Source organism: Melopsittacus undulatus, chromosome 6 (genome assembly GCF_012275295.1).
Source record: "Melopsittacus undulatus isolate bMelUnd1 chromosome 6, bMelUnd1.mat.Z, whole genome shotgun sequence".
In the NCBI taxonomy this organism is placed as follows: Eukaryota; Metazoa; Chordata; class Aves; order Psittaciformes; family Psittaculidae; genus Melopsittacus; species Melopsittacus undulatus.
The window spans coordinates 15,085,141-15,107,670 of NC_047532.1; the positions used below are offsets into that span (position 1 = coordinate 15,085,141).

General features: G+C 41.3%; 1 protein-coding gene across 2 annotated transcripts; it reads right to left on the minus strand.

Moving 5' to 3' along the window:
• Positions 1-1,130: 1,130 nt before the first annotated feature.
• Positions 1,131-22,247, minus strand: SHISAL2A (shisa like 2A). 2 transcript variants are annotated; one of them, XM_034063936.1, is made up of 5 exons: positions 21,866-22,247; positions 13,416-13,487; positions 12,271-12,410; positions 6,100-6,181; positions 1,131-1,651 (listed from the first exon to the last, which is right to left on the minus strand). In XM_034063936.1, the coding sequence occupies exons 1-4, from the start codon at positions 22,045-22,047 to the stop codon at positions 6,150-6,152; spliced, it is 426 nt and encodes a 141-aa protein (XP_033919827.1). In that variant the 5' UTR covers positions 22,048-22,247; the 3' UTR covers positions 1,131-1,651; positions 6,100-6,149. The 2 variants fall into 2 exon arrangements, with proteins under 2 accessions (XP_033919827.1, XP_030906635.1); XM_031050775.2 differs by lacking the exon at positions 13,416-13,487.
• Positions 22,248-22,530: the final 283 nt, after the last annotated feature.

Below are 22,530 nucleotides of genomic sequence, written 5' to 3' on the forward strand. Positions count from 1 at the left end.
ATGTAAAAATTATGCAAGCTCAAGTATTTATGAAGCTGAAAATACTTAATTCCTCTTCTTTCTCATCTGCTATGTCTTTTACTGGTGGTTTAAAGTTAAGCATATGCTCCTGGAATAGGTACTTCACGGCTGGGATCTTCAAAGGAAACCAGATGGCAAAAATCATAAATCTCTCTCCCTTCTGCTCTTTGACAGTCCCAATCAAGGCAGTTACTGGGCTGGAAGATCAGGTTTATGTTTATTGTTATAAAAAGATTTTCTTCATGCATCCAATGTGGTTTTAATTTTCTAGAAGCCCCAGTTTAGTGAGATAGTACATGCGAACAGTTATAGAAAGATCATATACCACATTCTCCATGTTGTTTAGAGGTACTGGAGTATTATTTCACACAAATAATGTGACTTAAGAGTATCTCAGACTAGAAGTACTTGAGGATTTCTGATGCAGAATACCAAATAGCTGTAAAGAAGCACTATCACACACAAGGGTGTCACTCCTAAATAGCAGATAAGGATTCGGTCTTAAAACGGTCAAGTATAACCAGAGACAAAACTGATGTGGTAGGTAAGTATTTTAAGCCTTCATCTGCAAATGGAAGGGATGATCTGTCTACAGCCTTAACAATAAATAGCATGGTTAAATAGTTTAGGGATTCTTTTGATCACTGATCTTAAAAAACCCTCACAAGATAAAAAGAAATCCTTTATCATTAATGCCCATGGTTTCAAGGCGAAGCTTGAAAGACTTGAAAGCTCAAATACAACAGCTAAGACTATGCTGGCTGTTCTTAAGACTTCTGGAGAAATGAAATGTGCAATTAGAGCCCTTAGAGTACCTGAAGAAATTTCACTATTGACGAAGTAATGCTCCAAAGAGGAATACTACTGGAAAAATTTTATCACTTGCTTCAAAATAAATATTCCAACATATTTTGATGTAGAACCTGCAAAACATTTGTGGATGTTCATTTCAACTCATTTCAGTGTTTACTGTTTCCTATGAAAACAGCTAATGAAACCAAAAACTTCCCTGCAAAACCTCACTACTTTGTTAGAAAATTCTTCCATCAACATCATTTTAGGTTCCATGAGAATCTTTTGAGGAAACAAAGGTGAGGGAAAACGATACATTAAGGATACAACACCGCAAATGCCAGATTTTATTGAGGTACTATGTTCACATCTGTTGGTGCACCGAACAATTACACTTGGCTAAAAGACAATCATATTCATGATGTGGAGACACCACATGAAGATGGCATACAGGAAAAGCTTAAAATAAAGCTTGGTCAACATGGTGTGCCAGATTCTGCTCTGCTTGACAACTGTGTTACCTTGCTGGAATGGCACAGGGTAAAGACAACATTTTACATGAAAATGACTAGCAGCAGGAGCTGGCATGTGCAAATCAATGTTTACTACTTCTCAGTACAGCAATCATACACAAATACATATCCTGGCACAGCTTTAGATTGGCCTCTGGTTATCAACAGTGGTTGTAACAGCCAGGAAACTCTTCTGGAAGAATGAGTCAGGCTCTTGTGGCTTACAGTCACAGTCCATCCTGGTGGCTCAGGAAATCTCTTCAAGCCACTTGGCTTTGTCAGCAGCTTGTTTTGGTGGGGGCCTTGTGAAGAATGCAGCTCTCTATCTGCAAAATACCAGAGTTTAGAATTAGCCTGAACAGAGGAAGACTTTTTAACTGTGCTGCACAGCAGAATTGTTAAGGAGATCCTGCAAACAAATCTAGAATAAACCACACAGTTCAATCTGTTTCACTGGCATCACTTCTTTCCAAGCATCTCATTACTTTATCATTCAAAAAACTGCACCTCTGAAGGGCATCGCTACAACTATGAAACACTAAATGGCCCCTCTGCTGATGTATTTGTACGGGTAGATCTGCTGTTGCTTCTCCTCTGTGAAAGTGAGGATTTCACCTTACATGTGAAGGCTCAAGGCACAACGGTGCTAGAACAAAACACAAAAAAAAAGGCTTAGCAGATGTGTCTTCCATCTAACATTTCTATGCAGTGCCTCCTGGAATATGCATCATTAATATCTACAGTAATCCACACATTTTTTATGATAGACATACTCACAATGTGTGCCTTGGGTATCTTGAAGGATACCAAAATATATTCCAGACTACACCTGAAGGATTTCTACACAAAGAAATCACTCCACTGCTCATTAAAACAGGATTGCTTCTGGGGTGAAGCACAACAGCTGTTGTTACAGCTGGGTTTAGAAGCAGATTGTCTGGATATGCAAAAAACAATGGACATGCACTGAAGTCTAGCCAGAAAATCTCAGCAAATTCAGCTACTGACAGAAGTTCTGAAGTGTGAAATCTTGGATTTCAAGGCAGATGGCAACTAGCAGCAAACAGCATCACAACCAGCAAAGAACATCACTTCCATTGCTGGTTCATCGAGAAGAATGATGCTTATTTAAGTTTTCAGTGATACTTCTGTAGATTCTAGATTTTATTCTGCTTAAGGTGCTGGGGATAGTTATACATTCCTGACTAACCTAAATAAAAACATCCAAGACACACATATAAACTTAGATTTGTGCCCTCCCCCAGTATTGCCATCAGGTTGACAGCAGGCTCAGCATGAATCAGCATCATGCCCTGGCAGCCAAGAGGGCAAACCACATCCTGGGCTGTGATAAACACTGTATCACCAGCCGGGCAAGAGGTGATCATCCTTCTGTATTTAGACTTGGTGCAGCCTCACCTTGAGTACTGTGCACAGGCCTTGCCCCCACAATTAAAGAAGGATTAAGGAAACCAAGTGAGTGCAGAGGAGGGCAACAAAGCTGTGAAAGGGCTGGAAGGTGTGCCCTGTGAGGAGTGGCTAAGGACCTTCGAGAAAAGGAGGCTGAGGGGCAACCTCATTGCTTTGTACACCTTTCTGAGGAAGTGATCTGTGAGGTGATCTATGAGGGTAGTGAGATGCGGGCACAGGGTGCCCAGAGGAGCTGTGGCTGCCCCATCCCTGGTAGTGTTCAAGGCCAGGTTGGATGGGGCTTGGAGCAACCTGCTTACTTGCCCTGCCTGCCACAGACATGAAGGATACCCGCTTCCTGTTTTACATAACTGAACACTGTCACTCACCATTTTTACACTTAAGCCTGTCCTGCCATTCAAAAACCTAAATACTTTACCTCAGTTTTCTCTTTTCTCCAGTATATCAATACCTAAAAGCACTACTGACAGAGACACTACCAGCACTAACTGGAACAAATTACTACTTTACATCCTATATACAGTTCCCCTCTTTGATATGCCAGACTAAAAGACCCCAGAACATCAATACTCTGTGTATGGCACACTGTAAACCCCAAGACAGTTTTTTCTCCACACACTACTTAGTTATTCTCCCTTAGGTATATTTGAGGAGTTGATTTCTCATTTTTAGATACAGCACTTTGCTTTTATCTTTATTGTATTTCACCTTTTCTTGATTTCAGACCATTTCTCCAGGGCACTGAGATAACTCTGAAAGGCAGTTTTACCCCAGAAGGGTTGCAACCCTTCCCAGGGTGGTGCCATCAGAAATTTTATACATATGCTCTTTAGTCCTTCAGCCAAGCTCTTACTGCTCAACTGGGATGGAGTACTGAGACATCCTTCCCTCTGAAAATGTGTTTGAGAATGAGCCACAGAAAACTTCTCCTTGCCTTTTCATAAAGACCTGTAGTCTTTATGAAACACTTGTTCACACTCCTCTGACAGGAAAAATTACTTTGACAAAGAGAGAAATTAGACTGGTTTGTCATGATTTGCCTTCATGAGACCTGTGTTACATTTTTCTTTATGCATTAACTCAATTGTTTAATAATTTGATATATTACCACTCAAAGTTAGAAGCAATATCTCCAGTTGCCTCCTTCCTCTGTTTTCCCTTTTCAAAGCTAAGAGTTGCATTTGCCCTTTTGCTGGAAAAAAAAGATTATGCAAACAGGCTTGAATTGTGTGCTGAGCTACATCAGCTACAAGGGTGTAGGGGGTCCTCTTCCTCATTAAGACCCTGTGAATTTGGCAAAGGAAGTATGCATGCTAAATCAAATCTAATTGCCACATGGAGCTTTCTCACAGCAGTGAAAGGCTTGCAGCCACTGGTGGACTTTCCGGCTTATCACTGCACTGTGGCTCTCCATAACAGGCGAGCTCATGAAATCATAGAATCCTAGAATAGTTTGGGTTGGAAAGGTCCTTAAGATCATCCAGTTCCAACCCACCTGCCATGGGCAAGGACACCGCACACTAAACCAGGTCACCCAAAAATCTTCAGCAGACTACATGAAAAGCATAGGATAGAAAACAAACAGGTAGATCTGGAATTTCTACCAACACTTTATGGGATAATCTGTTGGAGTTTAGAAAAGATCTTTGCCTCCCATTTCATTCTCACAGAAAGTTCCCGGCTGTTCCATTCTTGATCTGGAAGCAAAAAGGCTCACAGGCTAAGGGCATAGTTTTCCTGATTTTAGCCCAAAAAGTCCCAAGTATTTTGAGTCTTCATGACAATACCAGCTTCATTTTGCCAACAAAAAATAATTGTGTAATTCATCCACAAAAACAAGCTTCTAATTTTTTTTGTCTTTATAGATTTTGTGCATTCAAACCCCTACAGTAAAATCCTCTGCAACTAGTCTTGCAATTCGCTCCCTGCAAGCAATAGTGCAGGCTACACTTCAGGGCACTCCATAAACATTAGTCTTTATGACATGGTGGAAGACAGGTAAGCTGAAGCATGAGGAAATGAAAGGCTCATGGCCTTGAGAAAGCAATGTCACATTCACAGACCTGAACTGAGGTCTCAGCTCAGCACTTAGCGCCTGTCTCAGATATTTTGGGATTTTCTCACCACAGACGGCTTTCTGACTGCAGGATCCTTTTTAGTTTTCCCGTGGCATTTTTCTTCCACAAGCCATTTCATTTGCAACAGCAGGAAGAAAAAAAATAGGTGTGGAGGTGGGTTAGAAGTTTCAAAATGAGTTTTTGTTACACTGAAGTATTTGTATGAGGACAAGCAGCCCAAACCAACCTATTATGTTGATAATAAACAGCGCTTGAGAAAGATGCATTTGCACTTACAGTGCACAGGGTGGCTTTCTTTTTAAGGGTACAAGAGAAAAGACACAAAGCAAGGAACTCTGACACATTTACTTTCCTGTTCATCTAACAACTGCTGAGCAAACAAGCCTACTTCTTTTTGCTTCCCCTGTGACAGACATTGCTGATGTACAGCTATTCTCACATTCTGTGGCTGTTTAGCTATGAGCTTTCACTCCCTACAGAAAGTAAAATGCATGTTTCATGCCATCTGAAGTCTTTTGTGTTATTCATAAATTCCTCTTAAGTCTGAAGCAGAATTCACCTGTACTGGCATACATTTTAAATACTATTTTGCATTATCTGTGCCATAGGCAGTTTGATCTTTAAACATGATTTCACCACAAAAACCAAGTCAGTATATGAAACTTCACTATTTGTAAGATAACACTCTTCAGCTCTTTATCAGACTTGACTCAGCACTTATAGGTAGCATCCACAGGAAGCAGGGAATGCTAACCTAAACGACCCACCAGACAGTTCACTGCTTTTACCTTAGTCACACAGGAGCCTTTCTAGCAGTTCATCACTAAACAATTTATTTTAAATGATAAGTTACAAGGGCTGTCTCCTTAATATGCTCTGGTACATCCAGGACAGCATCAGGAAAAGGCCAAAGGCAGTATAAGGAGAATGTAATCTCTGGTGCACACAGCCATGATAGAATATTCATGTAAGAGTAAATCAGTAAGAAGAGATTTCTCTGTGGAAGGGCTGTTTTCAAGTCTCTGCAGATACTCCTGTGCAAGGTCAGCATCAGGGCAATGTATAAGGACTGTATGATATAGAGTCATACATAAGGACTCAAATCATAGGCAGTTTGCTAGTGCTTTTCAGAAACTTAAAAATCCAGATAAAGGTTCATGGCATTTTGAAAAATGTTTATCATATCTGCATCACCACATATAAAACAGATCAGAGGGTATACAAATACAATAGAGTAAGAGGAAAAATAAATGTTCTTACTGTACCTATTTTCATGACACCATTGATAGAATCCATCCAGTGCCTCTGTTTTTTTTTAACATATTGAACTCCCTCTGGTCTCACTGTCTGTAAAACAAAAGCATTTTTACTAAAACTAACAGCATTATTCTTCCTTCAGTTGTGGAGTAACATACAGATGTATCAGAGAAAACACAGTTCCTGGAATCTTCCTCTACAGTTTTTAGAGGATGGGATTAACTAGAGCTATTCTACTTTCTGTCCCTAAGCCTCTGGGAGGCTGCAATTAATAACTTGTGTTAAGAAGGAATAAACATTAAGATGAAAACTAATGTAAGGTACAGTACTGTGGTATATGAAGGATTTGTAGCAGGATATCAGGGTATCTCCTTAAAGGAATGGCAGAAAAGTTTCCCATATTCCATAGATCAGTAATCTCAAACTTTCATCCTGTTCCAAATATGATCAGTCACTATTGCTTTCACTGCACTTTCCATCCAATGACCGCAAAGCACTGCAGGGCTGGAGACTCACAATTTGTCTTTACGAGAAAGAAGTGTAACCCTTGGTTTTGGAAAGATTAAAGGGAAAAATTGCAAATAAAGCAATTTTTAATTAGGTATTTCATCTGTTGTCCAGGAAAATTTAAGTTCTGGCATCTCCCATCTTTTTAGTGTTGGATTTTGAAGCTCAGTAGTAGTTGAGTGTTGTTTTTCAGAGCACAACTTCAAAGGTTAAAATAAGTAACAGTTCATTAACATTCTACCAGGTGACTGACAGACACCTGCTTTCCTGCTCTGCTGCTCTCAACCCCATTAGCCCCATCCTTCTTCCACACCTTCCCAGGTGCACCCAGGCTCTTGAGGTTTCTTCTTTATCTACTGGCTCCAAAACTTCTCCTTGCTCCACCTTCTCATCTAAGTCTCCTTATGGATCTCATCAGTCTTCTCCCCATGCCTAGCATTTCCCATTAGCCTCAAGTCCAGCACTGTCTGACCTCATTTTCCAGTTTCCTACTGCTTGGGCAACACAGAGATTAAAGAGAAAGAAAGAGGAAAGAGAAGCATAACTAGGCAGGGTACTTCTGTCCAAGGACACTTGTGGGGAAGGGATTAAAAAAAGTTCCTGTAACCAAAAGGGCTGAATAGTTCAGAATTTTAGTATATTCATTTAAAAAATAAAAAGGAACCAAGCAAATGAGGCAAAGAAATTATTTGGTTTTGAAGGGTTTTAAAAGCTACCTTTTATTTTGTTTGAATTGAAAAAACCTGTAGTTTGGAATTTGACAGTTTGACATTTCAAAAACTCTGTAAAATAATATTTAAGCCAAGATCTTAGTTGAAATCAAGTCTTTTCAGTGAGTTAGTTCAGCTGTGATCAAAAGAAACCCAAAAAGCAAAACTATAAGATTCCTAATCAGCTATAAGAGGAAGGAAGCCTGATTTTGAGCTCTGTCTACCTTTCATATCTAAACCAGCTTACAGCATCTATGGGTATCTTTGCAGTATAAAACCTTACTCAATGAGCTGCAAAAGCCTCATCACTGTTACAAGAAAGTTTAGGAAATATAAAAGCTAACAAGTCCAATTTAAACATTTCTAGATCTGATCTTCCCTAGCTATAGAACTTTGAGCTACTGCTACCCTTCCACTAAATTTGAATTCCCAGCTCCAAAATAGGAAAGTTCCTCATTTCCTAAAGGAAAAGAAATAATCTTCTTTTTTTTGGGGGGGGGGGATGGGGGGGCCTTGGATTTATTTTATTTTCCCCATATACAAGTATCTGAGGCAGATGGCTGCCAAAGAAAAAGATAGCCTAACTAGGGAAAATTTAAGGCCAGCTGCAGAAAGACCACAGAGTGGAAATTATTGATAAGCCTAGAAAGCAAAGCTATCAATGCATACTCCAAAACACAAGCACAGTGTCACTGAATTCAGAGAGTAACTCTGGTTTCAGAACCAACAGCCAGATAACTACAGAGCTAAGGAGGAGAATGTGAGAGTTCAGTGCTTTTTCATCAAAATATCTGAATATTTTGTAGATTTGAAGAGTGTCCCTTGAGGAATCGTAATTAAGGAGAGAAATAGGGACAGGAAGGTCATCTGGCTATTTTTTGAGCTGAGTTTTTCCTTATGAAATGAAACCATGAACTTTTGCATACTATGATGCCACTGCTGTGTAAGAACACAGAATTAATCTCTTCTATTAAAGAACATTTTCCCCCAGCACTTATGAGTAATTTAGAAGGCCATAGTTCTCTTCACACTCCAACCTAAAGGTCCCTGCTGTCTGACTTTGAATGCATTAGAGGTCTTCTTGTGCTAAGCTTTAAAGGAAAATGTTAGTTACCATCATAAAATCTAACTTGCTATTCTCACTATAGTGCTATTCTCACTAACCCTCACTTCACTGTATAGGACACCTCGCCCCAAAGGTCCTCCTGGACTAATTCTGGCTAAAACACAGGGACGACTGTGTTTACAAACTGTTTGGATCACCAAGGTGGAAAGTCTCTATCTACCTTTTTACCTCTGGCAGCAAAACCCATTCTAAGGGGCCAGCAGAGGTGACCACTCCTCTCCCATCAGCTGCATGGTCGAGAGAAGCACATGTGCATCTTTTCCCAGGGCTGAGCAGCAGAAATGCCTCTAAATTCTTCGTTTTCTGCCTGCTTATCTCTCCTCTCCTGACAATTATGCCATCTTGACTCAGTCCTCCTCATTTCCCCTAGATGTTCTAGCATTGTTCACTCAGCCTTAACAAAACACTTGCAGTCTTGTGACTCCCTGGTTCCATACATTTTAAAGGGGATAAACCTTTTGCATAAAGAGAAGCTTTTTGGTTAGGAGGAGGACAAAGTGGATGACCAAATTCCCTTTCACCTTGGGAAAATCCATAAAGTTTGCATTCTCAGGGCTTGGATTTCTTTGTGGCCTTTGTTTACCAAGAAATGCTTTTATAGTTCTCCAGCCTTCAAATGGAAGAAATAATGAGAAAACCCTTTCTCTCAGAAAGAGCTCACTGAGCAACTTGTATGACTAAAAAGCGAGTTCACTATACTAAGCAAAAGTATGCTCCAATGATTTAAATACTCCCTTTGGTCTCCAAAAGCATGGCTCAGTTCTCTGCACCACAAAATTTCTGTGTCAAGCTAGTCTTGACATAAGCAAAAGGACAAAGGGCTTCTGGTTAGCAATGCCTTTTGAAAATTCCACTGGACATAAATGTCTGAACTGACACACAAAGCATTCAAAATATGATACTTCTCTGCAGTTCTGTCTCTGTGAGATGGGGCTAATAGCATCGCCCTACTTCAGAAAGATAGCTGTGAGAATAGAGTTAAAACTGAAGTACTTTGACACTTTAGAAAGGCACACCATTATAACCCACAAGCCAAACTCTAGGTGAATCTCACATCCTAAAGCAGAGTGTAAACAATAAACAAGTGATGTATAAAGAGCTGAGACATAGCCTGTAAAGGAGAGGATTTCATTTAAATACATACAGTATGTTCCTGCTTTTTATTGAGAAATAGTAGATCTGTTAAGAAATTAGACTCAAGTCATTGAGATATGGGATCTTCTCATTTGCCTGAACACAGTCTTGCACATAAGGAATCAACTCTATACCATGCTACTACAAATTGAAATGAGCAGAACTATTAACATTTAAGTAGTTCCTCCTCATCTACACCAGTGACTGAACTCATTTTTCCTGAAATTCAAGTCAGATTAAAATGCTAATATTTACTACAGCCAATAACATGTTTAGCTAACTCAGAAACCCCATACATAATATCGGTGCTGATGCCACCGAAGACCATTTGTTCAAGACTAAATAGAATCAAATTCCAGGCAATGTACTTTTTGAACTCAGAAGCTTTAACAAAGGCTGCACATTCACTCATTTCTGTAAAAAATTCAACAATTCTACTTCTATATTCAGGAAATCTGGGATGAGCGCACGGAACAATGACCGACTTTGACTATTACATGAAGGAGGAAAGGCATACAATAATCAATTTTATGTTTAATGAAATACAAAGCTCCAACTGAGCTGATGTATTATCAGTGAAATTGAATATAATAAAAAATATTGCTTTTATGAATGAGTGCTCTCTGAATGCTCCAAGGGGACAGATGATGCACAACACCTGATGTGTGACTCAGCTTTTGTCTGAACAGCAGATTATGCTAGCCCAGAAAAAGCAGGGCTGAGCCGAGTTCACAGTTAAAACACATGGTCCTCAGGCCTCACATTTTCTGCAGCTTCTAAAAACTCTTTCAACTTTTTAAATTCATTTTTATTGCCTATATATGCTCAAATCTCAGAAGAACTGAAAGAGGAAAAAAGAGGCTGCTTTTATTGTTCCCCAGATCTGAAAGCAGCTAACCAGTCATCTGGTAAGACACTCAGCCCTTGCATGACCACCATGCAAAAGAACCCGCTATGAGGAAGGGAAGCACTCAGGCTTGGCAATGAAATCCTTTAACATTTTCAAAGATTTCTCAACCCTGACAAAGTGACTGGCTTTCAATTTCTGTCAACCAACCTCATCAACAGCTAAACCTACCAGAATTTAGATGTAAAATAACTGTCATTCAGAGCAGCTGAATAATAAAAGTGAAAGAACACAGGATGAGAGCAAAGTCAAAACAGTGTTTAAATACAAAGCAATGCAGGCTGAATAAAGCTCAAAACAACCCAGGTTTTGGAAAAAGTAAAGATCTCTCAGCTTCCTGGAGTCGTAACACCTGGAATCATGAGAGACAGGATGCCTACACGAATGCTGGGTCATCAGTGGGGAAGCTCGGGATGTTGTTCACCTCATGGTAGGAAGAAAGGAATAATCTCTAATGCCCAAGCAGGATGTGGTTCTGCAGCAGGGTTTGAGTCTGTAGAGAAAGATTAAATCACTTGGCTGCAGTGGTACGCAAGCATCTGCCTTCTTCCCAGCTCCTTATACACCAAACATATCTGGCATAAAAATGCAAAGCATGAGAAAAAACAGCACTACTGTCCTGGCAATGGATTAAGAGCTGATGCCATAACAGGAAAACCTGACGGAAGAAGTTAAACAACAACATGTTCAAAAGCATAATGCTGGTTTATAATTAGAACATAACCATCTTGTAAAAGATCACTAGGCATTTTGCTCATCCCACCCAAAAGTTTATTTAGGTTGCTCTAGGTAGCAGGTCTGATTTCCACTCTCTCCAGGATGGTGTGAAGTTTTCAATTTGCAGATTAGTAGCAGTTTGCTGAATGTGTGACTTCCACTTCAGCAGCTTGCTCAGCCTACACAGCTCCAAAGGAAAGCTTTTTATTTCCTTATGGTCCTGCAAAACACTTTTAGACTAAAGCCTGCATTCTTTGGAGAACAAGACACAGGAAGTTTGGTATAAAGTGGACTGTGTTAACTAGACACTGGGGAGAGGACTTGCTGCTGTATAACAGGCTATAATTGCAGTAACTCATTGGTCATTATTCCCCTTTTTCAACTTCCAAGGCCTAATTAGGTACAACATTCTCTTTATTTCCTACAGCTTTACTGGATGTTGGAAACCAAGTTTAAGCATTCAGGAAGTCCAAGATAAAGGGTGAAACTTTTTGTCATCAAAACTTGCAGTCAGATTCCACAAAGTTAGTGAAATACAGCAGCAGCACAGGTTTTCCCACATCAGTGCTGGCTACATGCACTGCTCCTGCTGGTGTCTGCCAACGTAGTTTGGGCACAAAGGTATGGATTACTGGGACTGAAGCAAAGAGTCTTAGATTTGGACTGGACCCTGTATCAGGAAGAAAGAAAAAAGAATGAACTCTCCCTGTCACGAGAAAATACACTTAAAATCTCTTTTGTGATTCTTATTCCTAGAATGAAATCCTACTGTATATTTATGCATTCTTGACAGCAACTCACTTGTTAGAGCTCATCCTAACAAAGGGACTTATTTGTTGCACCCTTACTTAGTATTGCAAAGCTTTACTCTGCCTACTACTAAATAAATACACTGAGCTCATGTTCATGTTTTTTATTTGCATTTAGCATACATTGCATTCAGAAGCTAAAACAGCAGAATAGCTTGTCTGCATCTTGAGGTCCCCATGAGAAATATGCACTGCTGGATTCCTTTTAAACACAGAATAAGGTTTTATCTCTGCAGGAAATCATGTATGTCAATAACAACTGGTCTTACCTGCCATCTGTAAGCTTAAACCAGTATCCAGTTTGCTGCGTGGCTTCGTGCTGATAAACAAATAACAGAGAACACACACAGTGATGATAAAAGCAAAGAGGACCACTGCTGCTATCGACAGGCCCACGAGTGCTCCAACACTGAGAAGAGAGGAAAAACAGAAATTAAGTGCACAGACACCCTGTGATACCCTTTAAAACAATGGTCAGGAACATATCTGAGGTTCCTTGTACTCAGACAAGGGAGTGATTATGTGTTTTACTGTACTCAGAAGTTTAGAGATCAATACTTATGTTGCTTAAATTGGAATTATTTCATTGCCTCATAAAGATCAATGCCATTACACAGCAGTTGGACATCTGGCCCTTGGTGACATTTCTTGTTATCTATGCATAGTAATCCTGAGTTTGATTTAAACTGTGTTTATGAAAATCAGAAACAGCTTCATGCAGTAACTAGCATCAGTGAGATCAAGAACTTTTCCAATGCAGTGCATATTCCCAGATAAGCATGATATTATAGAAATATCACATGCACACACAAAGAGGGATTCCAGAGATCAGGCAGCCCATACAGTCTCCTTTTTCTCAAACATCATAACTATTAAAGCTATATTTTGAGTGTGAAATGTCATTTTTGTTGCAAGAAGAGCCTGTTAAACCACTTTAAGCAAAGTGCATGTTTGTCACAGACTTCTCACCAAGGCTGACATGCCTATAAAAAATAGAGTAAAAAGTGTGCAAGCCACATTGTTCAGTTCTGTTAGGAGCTCTGTAGAGCAGGGTGCAGTACTGTGATCACTGTTGTGCCTTCATGCTAGGCTTGCAATAACTCACCAAACAAGACTGTAGAAGTTCTTCCATGATCTTTGTCAGGGTAAAAGGAAGACTAAAGATAATTTACACAGTACCTTAATTATTCCAGAGGCCAATCATATAGCTGTATATGTAGATTTTATCAAGATACTACTTCTGCAGGATAGAAGCTACTTTATACTTTTCCATAAACATTCAGTGAGATGGTATCTGTATATACAGAAATCTCTTTAGTAGCTTCCTTATTTCCAACCCTTCTTTTCCTACTATAAAATTCTCATGATGAAATAAAGGACTGACCGCAATATAGTGTAGCTATCATTTACTAACCTCTCCTGGGCGATTTGACGCCTACAGTGTCCCAGTTCTCTATTCCACAGCCCATGCCAAAGACCCTGATTTCTGGTGAAATTAAATAGCAGACTTTTGGTTACAGACGAAGAAGAATCCAAGGACTGAGAATCCTTATATTACAACTTTGGTATATTTACAGTTCTGACAGATATAAAAAGGACAGAAGAGAGATGAATGTCTTAAATTCTACAGACTCCATCCTCTAGTGATAAAAATGCCTTTATATATCATCGCTATCAGTGAGAAGTCAATTCTACTGTGGCCATATAGGGATATGAGAAGAACTGTGCCTTGGGATGTTTTCATGAATTTTATATTCAAGCTACTGCAAAGCTTCTCTCCAAGCTCCCATAACACCAATAGACAGATATGTCTACAGGAGAAACTCTTAAGATCAGCAGATATCAGTATGACTTTAAGATACAAATCTCATCAGTTATTGGTTCGATCCATTAATGAAGTTTGTGCAACATCTAGCTCCTTGCACGACTAAAATGATTTGGTATCAGCAAAATGATTGGTTCTTGAAACAATAACTTTACCCTTACACAGATTTCCATGGTATTTATCATCTGCATGAACTAGAGTGTTTTTATACGTTTATGTATATATGCACATATTAAGCAGGTTTTTCCTTATCTTTTTTTCTCAAACAAAACTTACAGGCAAGCAGTATTCTGCTCAATATGGAATTGAACATAACCTTCAGTCAGAGATGTCATCTAGGTTCTGGTCTTACTTATGCATTTTCACTTAGAACACCTTGACCCAAATGGACAAAACACAAGAAATACACTACAGGAGGCTGAGGTGAGCAGCCATTGAACCAAGAATGATCTCCACAGCTGAATCTATTTGAGGAAGTAACAGAAACCCAAAGGCTCTTCAGAAACAGGTATTTGTGCTTTTTTTGTCATGTCTGTACTAGCTCTATTTTAAGATTCCATTTAAATAACAGTCTGCAGTCCAGGACGAAAGAAGTTGCTCACCATTATCCAAACATTAAGCAGAGTCAGCTGTTCTGAAGCTGAATAGTTTAAGTACATATTAATGATTATATGTTTTTTTTTGGCCATCTATTTTTTCTGACTTGTAGCTCTCCTCCATGCAGTTGTCGAATACAATACAGTCCTGTACTGTATAGCACACACATCTTCTATATTACTACACAGCTTGTGTAAGATGCTTTGTGAGTTAAAAATGGCAAAGGTAAGAAAAGCAGCTCCTGAAGAACTCTACATTATTTCCTAGTACAGGTCAAGGACATACGATCAGTTATATGCCACTAAGTATTTGCCATGCTCCAGCAGCAATGTGAAAAGATTACCTAAAACATGGAGATCAGCATCACAAAAACAAATACACCCCAGATCTCACTTCCTAAATCGACTGGAAATTAAGATTCAGTTTGTACTTACTGTTTTTAAACACCACTTTTCAACACCAGATTGTTGTCAACATGCTGAGGCCATCAACCTCTCAAAATATGTTAGCAAGTCCTTTAAGGTTAATTTGGGGCTAAAGTTCAGCGATGGAGGGTTGTTGCTTAATTTAGAGAAATTTAGTATGCCTTCCACAGCTCTGAACACTCAAGTTTCTCAGCCAGAACATAACTTTTTTATTTCAAAAAAAGTTAAAACCGATATCAGAAGCAAAATACCAAGATAAGTATGTTCCTTGATCATTTTAATGACCAGCTTCCTCTGAAAATAAAGACAGCACTTCAGCATGTCCTTTAGATTCTACAGCAGTTAGTATGGTGCTGCATATCCATCTAGGAATGTCCCTGCTAAAAACGGTTTATCACATTCCCATCTTTACCTTAAACACTAGGTGTTTAAAGGCAACTCAGCAGTCCACAGGCTTCAGGGTGTGTCTTTAGCATTAGAGCAGAGGCATTAAACAAGCAAACAAAAAATTACTTTTGCCCCCAGCTGTGGTCTCATTAACAAAAACTGGCATTAACAAGCTTCTCACCCACCCCAAACTGGTGATCTAGCACAAAAACGGCAAGGTAGGGCCAGAGGTAACCGTGGCAGCATTTACACAGCTTTTCAAACATGAGCGATGCTTGGCAGAAGATCCATGGAGGAAACAGATCTCTCCCAATTAACCTTCTACATAGAGCCATACCACACACTTCACTGATGCTCCCACTGCACCAAGTGCCAGAACAGCACACACACTTGCAGCATGGCCACACATCTCTGCACAGCCAAAGGCTTTACTGAGCAGAGAGGCTCCACTTTGTCAGCAAACTCCCCAGGCTGCTGTCCAGAGAGATGCTTAGTGGGTCACTGACATTTCTGTTAGTGGATGCTCAGCATCACACACCTACAGTTACTTTTAGTCCATAAATTAGTCCATCCACACCAAAAACAGCTAGGAAAAATTTAAGTATCACTAAGCAGATGCAGTATGTGCACTGATATATTGGTAGGATGCTCATAAGTCATCTGGATTCGCATGAACCAGATGTTCCTAATGCCGCTGCTGCAATGACATGTTGTACATGGTATTTGAAAGCAAATAGATAAATATTCACAGGAGACTGGAGGAATGCACATACAGGAACAAAAGACTTGCTATTTTGGAGAGATAAAACAGACTTCTGGAGAACTGTAGAGCAAAGCTAGGCTGCAGCATTGGGTCACCATGGTTCTATGAAAAAGGGAAATATAACCCCATTTTCAAGACAGGGAAAATGGATGACCTGGGGCATTACAGACCAGTCAGCCTCACCTCTGTGCCTGGCAAAATCTGGGAGCAGATTCTCCTGGAAGGCATGCTAGGGCACATGAAAAACAAGGTGCTTGGTGACAGCCAGCAGGGCTTCACTAGGGGGAAATCCTGCCTGACCAATTTGGTGGCCTTCTATGACAAGGGCTATGGAAATGATGGACAGGGTTGGAGCAGTTGATGCCATCTACCTGGACTTGTGCAAAGCATTCAACACTGTCCCACATGACATACTTGTCTCTAAATTGGAGAGACATCAATTTGATAGATGGACTACTCGGTGGATAAAGAACTGGCTGGATGGCTGCACCCAAAGAGTTGTGGCCAATGGTTCAATGTCTGGCTGGAGACCAGTAATGAGTGGTGTCCTCAGGGATCGGTGTTGGGACCGGTCTTGTTTAATATCTTTGTCACTGACATGGATTGAGTGTGCCCTCAGCAAGTTTGCCGATGACACCAAGCTGTGTGGTTCTGTTGACACGCTGGAGGGAAGGAATGCCATTCAGAGGGACCTTGACACACTTGTGAGGTGGGCTGATGCCAACCTCATGAAGTTTAACCATGCCAAGTGCAAGGTCCTACACCTGGGTGGGAGCAATCCCAGGCACAGCTACAGGTTGGGCAAAAAGGAAATTCGTGGTATTCCTGCGGAGAAGGACTTGGGGGTGTTGGTTGATGAGAAAATGAACATGAGCTGGCTTCAGTGTGCGCTTACAGCCCAGAAAACCAAACGTATTCTGGGCTGCATCAAAAGGAGCGTGATCAGCAGGTTGAAGGAGGTGATCCTGCCCCTCTACTTTGGTCTTGTGAGACCTCACTTGGAGCATTGTGTTCAGTTCTGGTGCCCTCAACATAAAAAGGACATGGAACTGTTGGAACAAGTCCAGAGGAGGCCACGAGGATGATCAGGGCACTGGAGCACCTCCTCTATGAAGACAGGCTGAGAAAGTTGGGGCTGTTCAGCCTGGAGAAGAGAAGGCTGCGTGGAGACCTCAGAGCAGTCTTCCAGTATCTGCAGGGGGCCTGCAGGGATACTGGTGAGGGACTACTCATTAGGGACTGTAGTGATAGGACAAGGGGTAACGGGTTGAAACTTAAACAGCAGAGGTTTAGATTGGATATAAGGAAGAAATTCTTTACTGTTAGGGTGGTGAGGCACTGGAATGGGTTGCCCAAGGAGGTGGTGAATGCTCCATCCCTGGCAGTGTTCAAGGCCAGGTTGGATGAAGCCTTGGGTGATATGGTTTAGTGTGAAGTGCCCCTGTCCATGGCAGGGGGGCTGGAACTAGATGATCTTAAGGTTCTTTCCAACCCTAACTATTCTATGATTCTATGAGTATTCATTAGTAAAGCACTTTGAATAAAATCTGTACTTGGCCTGCTGGAGTTTTAATAGAGTATGTAATATGACTTGAAACTTATAAAAAGTACAGATTTGAAATAGATACTATAATTGTCTTTGATACTGAAAGAAGCCATGAAATTTGCAAACTAAAACTTAATTGAACAGTGACAAAAATTATTCTAAAATATTTCATACTAATGAGAAAAAAAAAGGTGCTGACTGAACCTAACTGCATCACAGAGCAGTACAAATACCACATGCCCAGCATTCCTCCCCCTCCACTGAGCTTTGGAGTATAAGTAGATGTCACTATAACTTCATGTATGTGTTTCAGCACATGGCACTGTTCAGTGTTCTGCTCACTAGTGTTTTACAGCACCTGCATTTTGAGGTTTCAAAAGCTGCACAACCTTCTCATTGAGCTTGATGATCTTAAAGGTCTTTTCTAACCTAGCTGGTTCTATGAGTCTATGAATTCCAGACACCCCTGACTTTTCCTAATGTTCCCTTCCCTGTTCCATAGACTTTTGACTGCTATAAGAGATAGAAAAAACATTCTTCACTCTTCTTTGTTGAGATCAGCTTTACAAGAAATGCGGGAAAGGAATTTGACATAAAGCAAAACAAACTCAAAACCTATACTATTTAAGCACCAGCAAAAAAGAAGGCATAAGAGAGAAATTAATAATATCACAAACGATAAATTCAGAGGAAAATATGAAATGTGTCAGAGTTGCTCAAAGGTCATTTATGATTGTCCAGCAGCTCCTAGTATGGCAGGTATTAAGATGCACTTGTCAAATACTGCAGGTTTTGCAGGAGTGGGAGGGGAAAGATGATTCCATTTTGCTAAGAAATAGTGCAGTATATAGCTCTGAATATAGTACAGGCAGCAGCGATTTTGGACAAAAAAATAGCATAGGCAACTATTGCTTCAGGTTGCCTAGGCTGCTGGCTATTGCATGAACTGCTTCCGTCAGAGCTGGCTGCTAAGTGGTCTGGCAACACGTCTCCCACAGCAGGAAAAACACAAGAGAAATAGGCAACAGGTTCTTCAAATTCTGCCTGGTGTGTCACCAAACAGAAATAATCCCCGAGATGCCACCAACCACTTGGTGGTTCATTCAGTCGCTGCTTTCAAATCAGTGGCGAGTCAAGCAAAGACAGATTTAGAATGAGAAACTTAAGTTCTGGAGTAAAGCAAATCCTGAAACAATTACCCCATCAGAGCTTCCAGCTCCTTTCTCTTCCTCAGTGCATTCAATCTCCAGACTTACCTTGGTTGGTTTGGCTAACTCTTGAATAGTTTTAAGTCTCAAGGGTTTCAAGTCTTAAAAGCATGTCCTCAAAGGCTATAAGAAGCATCTGTTAAATACTGATATAAATAATGGTCTGAAACAAAGCCAAACAAGGCAGTGATCACCAAAACATTCTGAGAGACAAGAAAATGGGGGGGGTTATGTTTTCCTTAAACTCCTAAGGGAACTATCATGTAAAAACACATCCAGTTTTCAAAGTGCTGCAATACCATAGGGTATCCAGTGTGTTAGCAATTAAACTTTGTGATTTGTTATTGGAAAACACTTCTATAATTTTGCTTAGAGATGTAAATTTTATTTATTCAACTCTTCACAGTTATGACAGAAGTTAAGCACAACCAAAACCCTATCAATTACAGTTTGCTCAGATCCTTTCAGTAGCTTAAGGCCATCACAGAGAGGAAAAAAAAACCCTACAAATTTTTAAGTTTCAAAGTTTAGGCACAAGTTTATGACCTAGGTATAGGCCAAGTAGTCACACTACTCAGACCCTAGAAAATCTTTGTAAAGGAAGATCCTTCAGAGGTGCTCCATTAAAGCCTCTCATAAGATTCAGTTCTTTGAGGTACCTTCTGAAAAGAAGTCTTCACTGCAACACCTCATCCAGATGCAAGAGCAAAACTAACTTAATCTTTCAGTAGTTCTGTCATTTTGGGAAGGCTTCCTGTGACCAAAATAGCCCAAGACTATGCAAAAAGATAATGTAACATTAAAACAGTATGAATACTGTTTAATGAGAAAAGTGTAAAAGAGGACTCTCAGACATGCCTTCTCGCATCACAGAAGCTGAGTAATTCTCTGCCAGTCACAGCTGTGGATGGCTTGGGCTTCCCACATTCAGCTGACTACTTTTACCAGACAAAACAGACTTTAAATAACTATACATTAAATAGTAGATAAGATTAATCAAATGAAAGCAAGCCTACAGTACTTAATAGCATTTACCCAAGAGCCCTGAAGGAATTCACATGTGAAAGTGAAAAACTGTTTGGTCAAGGCAACCCATCATTACAAGAACATCCTCTGAGGACTGGTAGCTTGGGAACATAACTCCAACCTAAAACAGGGTTCTAGAGGGGAATCCAGGAACTACAGACTAATAAATCTGATTTCCACCCTTGGAAAGACAGAAAGGTCTGTAAAAAAAAAAAAAGGAATAATACCATTAAGCCAAGAGATAAACACAGCATCAGAGCCATTACAACAGGGCACTGAGCACATCTGGGTTGTATCTGACCCTTTTACCCCCAAGTCATGATTCCCAGGTCTGTCTCAGAATCACCCTACCTGTATACAATAAGCCAGTTCTTTGACAGTGAAGCCACTACTCCCATCCATCTTATTACCACACTCTGCTCACAGGAAGCTGCTAACACTCACTGCTTCCTGACAAAATCTTTCATTACAGAGTCAGCATTACTATAAGTGGAAAATGCTGCCTTGTTAACCTGCTGGAGTCCACAAAGTGTCAACAAGCAGATGGATAAAGGAACCCAGCAGACAGATTTTTTGAAAAGCCTTTGGAAAATCCCCACACTGAAAGTGGGTCTAAAAAGATTGAACTGATGCAGGATTAGGAAGAGGTTTTGTTACAGATTCAAGGCTGCTTAAAGTATAAAGCACAGGGCTGAACTGTCTTGAATATAAAGAAAAGCTTTCAGAGATGAGTTCTGAGACTCTTTCTTCAGTGTCTTCATCAATGACCTGGAGAACAATGAAACCTGAGTTTCTGATAATCCTAAACCCCTGCAAGCCATCAGATGCTACAGGGGCAAGGAATGCTACAAGACTTGCTGAAAACTGAGCAGGCAAAACCGATGTAGATGAGCTTCAGTGTACATAATGTAATGTACAAACAAAACCAAGCCTATATGATAGTGAACTTGGATCTAGCCATTCTGAACTCAACAAAACTTTGAGAACCATTAGTGATAGATCACTGAAATCACAGTCAGTGTGCACCAGCAGGCAAAGACATCAAAGCGCTGGCCATCAACAAAAAGGATTTTGAGAGCAGGATTAAAGGCAGCATTTTGCCATTGTAGCAAAACCCTGCTACACCCACCTCTTGAGCAGGCAGCTCCACATTGTCCCTGAAAGCAGCACTGTGAAGCGCAAACCGGATGAGAGGCAACTAAAATGATCAGTGGGACACAGCATCTGCCTTAATGGTAACTCAGAAGGATTAAGACTGTTCAATTTGGAGGGATGAATGTTCCAAACTGGTACACCAAACAAAATTTTGAACTTCGTGCAGAAACAGAACACACAATTGTTGTTCACAAAATCTCACAATACAAATGCTAGAGGGTACTCCATAAAAATAGTAAGAAACAGTAAAGTACAGGGTAAGGGATATATCTTTAAAAAGCAGGTAGTGACTGGTGCCACCAGACCTGCAGAAGCAGACAGCAGAAGCAAGTCCAGAAAGGGATTAGACAAAATCATTAGACAAGTCCATAAAGAGACAGCAGAAGCATTATGCAAAGCTGTACAAACACCCTGACATGTCGACGCTGAAGAGCCTGAGAGGAACGGGACACACAGAGCAGCCGGGCTGGGTGTGTGCAACTCTGCCACTGCTGGAGATGAGCTGGGATATAGATGGACCCAGAAGAGCACAAGGCTGATTATCTGCCACTTTCCAAGATGAAAGTTATGTAGTGCTTGACCTTAAACACACAGAAAAGTAGCCGAAGTGATCGGGAACTTTATTCACACAGCATCTTACATGGTCAGGCCCCGAGCCAGCAGCTCACCTCACACCGAAAAGTCTGAAGGATGCTCTGTACACGGGCACTGAGCGTTTCCTTACCCAAACCACCCGTTATTTCCGTCAGAAACCACCCTGGCACAAGCAGAACTCTTTCTCGGCAGCAGCTGCAGCTCCGCCGCTACTCTCAGCGGGACAAAGGCTACAAGTCCCTCAGAAACAAACCCTCAGGTATGCTCAGGCGAACGCAGGTCTCCCACCCCCCGGGGCCCTCACACCACCCGCCATGCGGGACCGGAGAGCACCTTACCTGAGCCACCACATGTAGCTGTGCTCATAGGGGAAGAAGCTGTGGGGGTCATCGCAGCAGTACTTGACGTCCTGGAAGCCGCAGCAGTACACGGCGCTGGCGTCGCCGCCCGTCCGCGGGCAGCTGAACCCGCTCACCAGCACCTTGTCGGCGTTGAGGTAGCTGCTGCACTCGGCGCTCATGGTGCGGCGGTCACCCGCCGGGCTGCCCGGCTCCGGCGGCACCCGGCCGGGAGGTGGGGCGGCGAGCGGGCGGAGCTCGGGCGGGCAGGGGGCTGCGATGGCGGAGGGTGGGAACCGCCGCCCCAATCCCTTGAGGGGTCCCCGCAAGGCAGGAGCCGCCCGCGTCCTGAGGTGAGGAAGGGAGCGGAGAGCTTCCTGCCCTTTGGGGACAGAGGGAGAGGGCCGTGAGGGGCTGAGGGCAGTGAGGGGCTGAGCCCCCCCCAGGGGTGCTCACCTCAGAGGCAGCAGGCAGCGTCTCTCCCTCGTCTTGGTTTCCCCTCAGCGTTCGGTCCCACGTTGAGGAGATACTTTAGGGATCTGCCCTTAGCCTCGGTGGGGTCTCAGGACAGCCAAAGCAAGAAGGTAATTAAGAGAGATCACACCTTGTCTGTATGAGAAGTAAAACCACCACATAACATTTAACGTTTCTGAGAGACCAGTACC